The sequence below is a fragment of the Lontra canadensis genome, unplaced genomic scaffold (assembly GCF_010015895.1).
Source record: "Lontra canadensis isolate GAN:19392208 unplaced genomic scaffold, GSC_riverotter_1.0 scaffold48, whole genome shotgun sequence".
Taxonomy (NCBI): domain Eukaryota; kingdom Metazoa; phylum Chordata; class Mammalia; order Carnivora; family Mustelidae; genus Lontra; species Lontra canadensis.
Genome location: NW_022631042.1, coordinates 14,729,637 through 14,738,720, shown reverse-complemented (window position 1 = coordinate 14,738,720; position 9,084 = coordinate 14,729,637). Strand labels below are relative to the sequence as shown.

Here is a 9,084-nt window from a genome sequence, read left to right as displayed (position 1 = left end):
AGCGCCGTCGGGGTCAGGATTCCGCGCTACAAGAAAGATGCTCAAGTCCAAGACTTTCTTAAAAAAGACGCGGGCGGGCGGCGTGATGAAGATCGTGCGCGAGCATTACCTGCGGGACGACATCGGCTGCGGCGCGCCCGGGTGCGCGGCGTGCGACCGTGCTCATGAGGGGCCAGTCCTCGAGCCACAGCCCCTGGATCCGGCGAGCAGCCTTTGCCCCTGGCCACACTACTTGCTTCCGGACACCAACGTGCTATTGCACCAGATCGATGTTCTTGAGGACCCTGCCATCAGGAATGTGATTGTACTACAAACAGTTCTGCAGGAAGTGCGAAATCGGAGTGCTCCAGTATATAAGTGAATCAGAGATGTGACTAATAACCAGGAGAAGCATTTCTATACGTTCACTAATGAGCACCATAGAGAAACTTACGTAGAACAAGAACAGGGAGAAAATGCTAATGACAGGAACGATAGAGCCATTCGAGTAGCAGCAAAATGGTACAATGAACATTTGAAGAAAATATCAGCAGAAAATCATCTACAAGTTATCTTCATAACAAATGACAAGAAAAACAAAGAAAAAGCCATAGAAGAAGGAATACCAGCTTTCACCTGTGAAGAGTATGTAAAGAGCCTAACTGCTAACCCGGAGCTCATAGATCGTCTTGCTTGTTTGTCTGAAGAAGGGAATGAAATAGAAAGTGGAAGAATAATATTTTCAGAGCATCTTCCTTTAAGTAAGCTACAGCAAGGCATAAAATCTGGTACATACCTTCAAGGAACATTTAGAGCAAGCAGGGAAAATTACTTAGAAGCTACAGAATGGGTTCATGGAGACACGGAAGATGATAAAGAGATAATCTTACAGGGACTTAAGAATTTAAACCGAGCTGTTCATGAAGATATTGTTGCTGTAGAACTTCTTCCCAAGAATCAGTGGGTGGCCCCATCTTCTGTGGTTTTACACGATGAAGGTCAAAATGAAGATGATGTGGAAAAAGAAGAGGAAAGAGAACGCATTCTTAAGACTGCTGCAAATGAAAAAATGCTAAAGCCCACAGGTAGAGTTGTAGGAATAATAAAAAGAAATTGGAGACCATACTGTGGCATGCTTTCCAAGTCTGATATTAAAGAGTCAAGAAGACATCTCTTTACCCCTGCTGATAGGAGAATCCCTAGAATTCAAATAGAAACCAGACAGGCTTCTGCATTAGAAGGAAGGAGGATTATTGTTGCCATTGATGGTTGGCCCAGAAATTCCAGATATCCAAACGGACACTTTGTAAAAAACTTAGGTGACGTTGGAGGTAAAGAGACTGAAACAGAAGTTTTGTTGCTTGAGCATGACGTTCCCCATCAGCCTTTTTCACAGGCTGTTCTTAGCTTTCTTCCAAAGATGCCCTGGAGCATTACTGAAAAGGACATGAAAAACCGAGAAGACCTGCGACATCTGTGTGTTTGTAATGTGGACCCTCCAGGATGTACTGATATAGATGATGCTCTACATTGTAGAGAACTGGAAAATGGAATTTTGGAGGTTGGTGTTCATATTGCAGATGTTAGCCATTTTATTAGGCCAGGAAATGCTTTGGATCAAGAGTCAGCCAGAAGGGGAACAACTGTGTATCTTTGTGAAAAGAGGATTGACATGGTTCCAGAGTTGCTTAGCTCTAATTTATGTTCCTTAAGATGTAACGTTGACAGGTTGGCGTTTTCGTGTATTTGGGAAATGAATCACAATGCTGAAATCTTGAAAGTGAGGTTTACCAAAAGTGCCATTAATTCAAAGGCTTCCCTTACATATGCCGAAGCTCAGATGAGAATTGATTCTGCAGCCATGAATGATGAGATTACCACTAGTCTCCGTGGACTAAACAAACTAGCTAAAATTTTGAAAAAAAGAAGAATTGAAAAAGGGGCTTTGACTCTTTCTTCTCCAGAAGTTCGATTCCACATGGACAGTGAAACTCATGATCCTATAGATCTGCAGACTAAGGAACTTAGGGAAGCAAATTCCATGGTGGAAGAATTTATGTTACTGGCCAATATCTCTGTGGCAAAAAAAATTCATGAAGAATTTTCAGAACATGCTTTGCTTCGAAAACACCCAGCTCCTCCTCCATCAAATTATGAAATTCTTGTTAAGGCAGCTAAATCCAAGAATTTGGAAATTAAAACGGATACAGCCAAGTCTTTGGCTGACTCTTTGGACAGGGCGGATTCTCCGACTTTTCCATATCTCAACACTCTCTTAAGGATCTTAGCCACTCGCTGTATGATGCAGGCTGTGTACTTCTGCTCTGGAATGGATAACGATTTTCATCACTATGGCTTAGCATCACCAATATACACACATTTTACTTCACCCATCAGAAGATATGCAGACATCATCATCCATCGATTGTTGGCTGTGGCTATTGGGGCTGACTGTACTTATCCAGAGTTGACGGACAAACACAAACTTGCAGATTTATGTAAGAATCTCAATTTCCGGCACAAAATGGCTCAGTATGCCCAGAGTGCATCAGTGGCTTTTCATACCCAGTTGTTTTTCAAAAGCAAAGGAATAGTAAGTGAAGAAGCCTATATTCTATTTGTAAGAAAGAATGCTATTGTGGCATTAATTCCAAAGTATGGTTTAGAAGGTACCGTCTTTTTTGAAGAAAAGGACAAACCAAAGCCAAGGCTTATTTATGATGATGAGATACCTTCCCTTAAAATAGAGGATACAGTGTTCCATATATTTGATAAAGTTAAAGTGAAAATCATGCTAGACTCATCCAATCTTCAGCATCAGAAAATCCGAATGTCCCTGGTAGAACTGCAGATACCAGGAATAAGCATTTTGGCTGATAATCCAAACATGGACATTGATGAACCAGAGAGAAAGAAGAAGAAACGTGAGAAATATCAACAAAAAAACTTCAAAGACTGGTTTCCTTAAAACAACAACAACAACAACAAAAAACCTTGAGAGAACACTTTTAAACCTCGGAACTGTGTGATACAGTTTGTTACTTTTAAATATATTGTAATGGTTTTAAAAATTTGCATTTTATTGAACTGTTTGTTGACTGTGAAAAAAAATAATAATTCTGTCCTTATAGACTTCTGCTCTATAAATGTGATTATCAAAATAAAATCATTTACAAGGTTATCTTTCCCCCACTTCTCCTGGAAGTTATAACCATGCTTTACTTTCTCTAGGACATGAGACCTTCTTTTCCTATTAGGCAAGGCAAAGGAGCCAGATGCTAACAGAGCATAATCACAGCATGTGTGGAAATGACCTGGGTCTCCGCATTGAGTCTTGATCACATCACCAACAAGAGGTTGGGGGTGGTTCCTGGGCTTCCACTCAGGCCATCATGCAGAGAAGAATTCCAGCCCAGTAATGAACCATGAAGCTCGGTCCCTCATGGGGCTTCCTAGTCAATGTCCAGAGGTTTCAAAGCCCACAGGTAATGATAACCCCGTGACAGGACTCAGGATCCCATGGCGCTAGGAATGCCTCTGTTCCTCACAAGAGGATGGGGGAAGCCTGAGGTGACTGAGCATTTGTCTGGCGGGCTCTCTCCCTCCTTACCCTCTCCAGCTCTTCTCTCACCCACCACTCATCCCCTCCAGGGATCACCTGTGTTGATGGTGGCCCCACAAGGCCATCGCCTGCTCTATGGAAGCCACGGGAGACTCTGGAGGGTCACTGACTCTTAGAGTTGCTGTCTCAGGTCAGCCTGCCTGGTTTCCATCTCTCTGTCCCTGAGAACCAGGGTTGTTCAGATGCACATAGTGCTTAGTGTCCTAAGACTGGGATCACAGGGACAGAGAGGTGCTGGCTGTTTCTGGTGTTGGGATGTCCTTTTCCCCAGGGCTCACACTATCTTCTAGGGAAGCCTGACCTGACAGGTTGAGAGAGGAGCCATATTCTCTCTTTATCCTGTCCTCTACCTTTTCTGGATTTCTGCTGGGTCCCTGAAGGATGGAGACCCGAGATCCACCTTACCCCTACCTGAGTGCAGCTCCATTCCAATCAGGACTTCCAGGGCCTTCTTCCTAGTTCGGTCCCTAATTGCTCTCAGGAGCCTTATCTGGGAAGGCACTTATTGGTTCCTCTTCTGCCTCTTGAGGTGACATTTTAAGATCTAGAAACCACATCTCAGTCCAGGCGAGGAGGAACAGAATAATGGGGAGCGTGCAGCCAAAAGCCCCTTGAGAGAACAGCTGTAAGGGCAGGCATGACCAGGAAAGGGAAATGCAGTTTCCAGGAGCTCACACTGGAAAACGAGGCTTCACCATTATAGACGGTGATGGTACAGAACACGTGGGAAGATGGACCTGTGATAGGATCACTTTGGGAGTAAAAGGCACTGGTGCTTGCTATCGTCAGCTGACAGACACATAATCCAGCATCATTCGAATTAGACATTTGACTTTGAAAAGGCAGCTGCTCCCAAAAGACACCTGTCCGAGCCAGAAGCTCCGAATCCCTGGAAAAGCCCTGCCAGACTCGCCGCCTGCCCATATCACTCTGTCTCCAGCCCCTGATTGTGCACTGGGCCGTCAGCTTCTACTTGGCATCCCATTCCTCCCTGGCTACTGGTGCTGTCCATTTTCCCAGGGTCCAGCAGGCTAGTGTGTTGGCAAACTAAGTTTTGTCCCCCACAAGGTGCAACAGGCAAAGGCAGTCTCCCCACAGAAGGGACCCCTGAAATGTAGAGGCCGGGCTCCCTCTAGTGGTTGGGGAGCCCAGAGATCATCCCACAGGGCCTGGGCCTTGTCACTCATCTCCCAACTAGGTTTCCAGCAACATGACACCTGCCCAGAGTGATGCCAACAATAACCTGACTGACAGCATGGAATCAGGGGACATAAGTTGTCAGGTTTTGTAAGTATTAACTGAGCTGCAGAGTCAATATTTCTTAGCAAATCCTAGGGCATGCGTCCCCCCACACATACACATACACATACACACACACACACACACAGTCCGCAACCAGAGTGAACTTCAAGGAAGAGGAGGCATTTTACATTCTGATACTCATTAAGTTTATGAGTGAAACTAAGTGCAATATAGTACCAGCCTCCCTTTTGTTAATTTTCCTCTGTGCAGATGAGGAGCTGAGAAACCACAGGAAGAGCACTGACTCCAGGGCTCACAGGCAGGGCATGGGGGGTCCGGCTGCAGTACAGGCAGCCTGGCTCTGCTGAACGCTGTAGCCTCTGCAAGCCAGCCTCCCCTTTGCTGCACGTAAAGCACACAGAGAACCTCAACTCTGAGGGAGACACTTCATGGACACCAGGTATAAACAGAGACCCTCAGCTTCCTCATCATCAGACAGGAGCCCATAACCTCGTCAAACAATGGGATGCTCTGTGGGAGCCATCAGGTCGGTAAAAACTTTGCTATCGGATAACACAGCATGGGCTGCGTTCATGGAGAACGTGTTTGTGTATTTCCCGGGACCAGCCACCCTGGGGTCAGATTCCTGGGGAAATGCTTACTCCCAGCATGCAGAGCCCCTGAGCTGTCAGAGAGAGCTTTTCTGGTGACAGTTTGGGCAGAAACACGAGTGTCTGTCACTGTCAGTGGATGAATGACTGCAGTGACTGCAGCCAGTGGTACCAGGAGCAGCACCGAGGACCAGTGAACTGGGGGACAGACAGATGGACAGACATGGATTGACAGGAATGCTATGCCATTTATATAAACGTAAATATGCACACTCACAAGCAAATCCCTATAGTTTTCACAGGTACATACGACACCAAGCATATCAGTCAATCCTCTCATTTGAGGCTGGGGAAATTGGATCCTTGCAAGGATGAGCCACTGACCTACAACTAACAAGCACACTGAGTATACAACCGGAAAAACTGGTTTCCTGTCTAGTATTTCTGGGCTTCTCCATTCACTAAGCTGATCCTTGCTATAATAGACTTTGCTTGTCTGGGCTCCAATACAGAGAACTATAAGGTATATGTCGTACTTTCAATAGCCAGCAGGGGGAGGGAGAAGTCAGTGTAAAAAGCAAAATACCAAAGTTTTTATGCAGGAAGCTTATTCTTGAAAAGAAGTGGAAAGTGGAACAAGATCACAACGTGCATTCAAAGCAACAGCTCAGTGAAGACAGAAATTAATCCTTGAATCAGAAACATCCCCACAGGTTATATAGGCCACAACCTGCTAGACAGAGTCTGGCTGACCTGAAGTTCTTGGTGTGCTTTGTCTTAGCTGGGCAATCTCAAGTAAGTTACTCAACCTCCCTAAGCCTCAGTCTCATCTGCAGAATGGGATGAATAACACCTACTTTATGCTTTCAGGGAAGGAATCAATACATATAATGTTTGACATTCGATAAAGTGTATTTGTGATTATTTAATGGATAATTTCTGTTATAACCTATACAAATTTAGTCTGTCACAAAAGGCAAGCAACTATAAATTTGCCAGTGCTAGAAGAATCGCTACTACTTTCTGAGGTCCAGCACTGTTCCCTAAATGACTGCTCTTCAAGAACAGCTTAAACTCCTTGCTCCTTGGCATGTGAGAGAGATTCTTGAGTTCTGCAAACTTGCTGAAATTTTCCTCATGACCCCTTACTCTTAAAGCTTGAAAGAAATTCTTCCCTGCTCCTGTTTCTACATACACACACTCGCATTGAATTCTATATATATGGAATGGATGATGTCACAGGTTTTGGACTTTGTTAGACTTGGGTTTGAACCCAGTCTCCATTACTTACCTGAGTCTGAGCAGGTGAAACATTTTAAGATTCCAATTAGTTGATCTGTGAAATGTGGTTGTTATAACTATCTTGACATGTTTTTATAAAGAACAAATTGTTATAAGAATCACATTGTACTTCACACTGACTGATTGTATTTATTTACAAAGCAACCAGCTTGGCCCAATCACAGGCCCATGTTGGATGGTGTCTGCAGAGTGAGTATTATTATTCCCATTTACAGGGACTTTCCCAAGGACACACATTCTCCAAGTGACAGGGTTTGGACTGGAGTTGTCATTATGTCCTTCTCAGTGCAATAAATTCTCCCAGAGTTAGGAGGTATCATTCAGACTCCCCCAAGAGTCCCATTTCACAGCTCCAAACTGGGAAGGACATCTCTTCTCAGTGCACCATTGATCAGATGACATCGTTGACTGTGGAGAGACCTTGGCTCCCAGGCTGGGCCCCATGACTGGACCACTCCCAAGGCCAGCAGGTCTGGAAGGCTGGCAGGTACATGGAGTCAGTCTGAACCCACTGTTCCTTGCAGACCGTGAGCACATGGCAGACCCAGAGTCTGTGGGAAAAGCAGGAATTTGGGAAGCCAAAGGCTGAGGGCTCTGGGGTCCCCTGGACTCCTCTGGAAATTGTGCTGGCACAGCCCTGCCATAGCACTAGCAGGAGATGTGGCTGCTTTCTGGGAAGCTGGGGGATGGCACCGAGGAACACAGGTCCCGGGAGCAGGAACTGGGCCCTGGTCTGGCTTCCTCTCTACTCCACTGTCAACCCCTATTTCAGTCCAGTGTGTTGAGTCATGATTTGCATAAAGTCATGTTTCCGTCTCAGCCTAGACTGACTGCATGAAAATTGTGTTCACTGACAGTTCCTAATCTTCTATGCAAGAAACACACACTATTATTCTGTTTTATTGACATCCTTTAAAGAAGCATCTAAAACATACACATTATGTAATAGCTCATGAATATATATTAAACATCTAGCATCTTCCAGGCTGTTCTTCTAGTGCTCACCATACAGAGGTATGTGCCCTCACAAAGGTCATTTAGAATATTATTGACCTGTCTCACAGTGTTCAGAAAAAAAACACAGAAAGAGACCCATTTAGAGGTCATGAAATCATAGGATATTCTATTAATTTATGATAAATAGACTGTTTCTCATTCCACTACTTGGTAGCACCTCATGGCCAGCTGAAATAAAAATATAAGGACTAGTGTGTATATGATGACCTTGTCCCCTAGGGCAGCAATGCTGGTGACAATTCTTCTATCATTGCCATCGTCATTCTGATGTCTTGGTGTGGCAGATGCGATTGTCAGGAGAAGGTGAGGAAGGAATGTATATTTGTAGGCTTAGACCCATCCTGCCACCATAATGAGCACATACCCACAGGCCTAGTCCCACAGGCCACAGGAGACCCCACAAGAGGACCTGAGAGAAGAAAAGGACTATGGATAGTAAAAGCTTATACGAAGAAAGCACTGAGAGCAGCAATGGTCATCAGAAGACATAGAAATTACACAGATGGAATGACATAGAATTTAAAGTAGCTACTGTGACCACAGACAGAGAGGTAGAGAGATAGAGACAGCCAATAGATGAAGGAACTAGGGAGTAGAGATGGGCAGACAGATGCTGGGAGACAGATGAGAGACATATAGAGAGGCACAGAGAGAGAGAGAGAGATCAGGAGGGGACAGAGGAGAGGGCGAGAGAAAGAAAGCAGGAGAAGGAGACCCAGCTAGAATGGCAGACAGAGAGAGAATGGCACAGACGGACAGATAGCAACAGGACAGGAGACAAAGAAAGAGCATGGACACAGCCATGGGGACAGAGGGAGGTGAGAAAGGAGGTAGTGTTGGGGGGAGGGACACAGAAGGGCAGTGGGAGCAGCACCAGTGCCAGTGAGGGAGCTGGGGACCCCTGGGACACATGTCTGGATCCAGTGTCTCATTAGGGGATGCATGGGGGCGATTTCTTAATTCTAAATTCTCTCTGATTCTTCCTACACTTCGTGGTGGTAATAATTCCATAGAGAAGAGCTGTCATGCATAAGCTCTGTGCAGCCTGAAACATAGTCTGTATGGAAGCGGACAGATAAGTGGTTGATTCTTTTACTATTGTGTTATTTCTGTTTTCAGTCATTTCTCAACTGGGCCCTGGTACTTGGAGTAAGAAATGGTATTTGATGCCACAACATAGACACTGGGAGTGCTCACTTCTGGATTGTTATTGCTTTCTCTTTTTTTCAGTAGATATCTGATAAAGGAGTAATTTTTAGAGAAAATGGATTCAAGTTCTAGATTACTGTATTTTACTAAGCCTTAAAATTT

At 44.8% G+C, this 9,084-nt stretch overlaps 1 protein-coding gene across 1 annotated transcript; it reads left to right on the top strand.

Annotated features, from left to right (window-relative positions):
• Positions 1-8,289, top strand: LOC116876852 (exosome complex exonuclease RRP44-like). Its single transcript, XM_032873226.1, is given in 3 exon segments — positions 1-2,912; positions 7,152-7,243; positions 7,993-8,289. Coding segments are annotated over 3 exon segments (3,264 nt in total). The 5' UTR covers positions 1-37.
• The last annotated feature ends 795 nt before the right edge of the window (positions 8,290-9,084 follow it).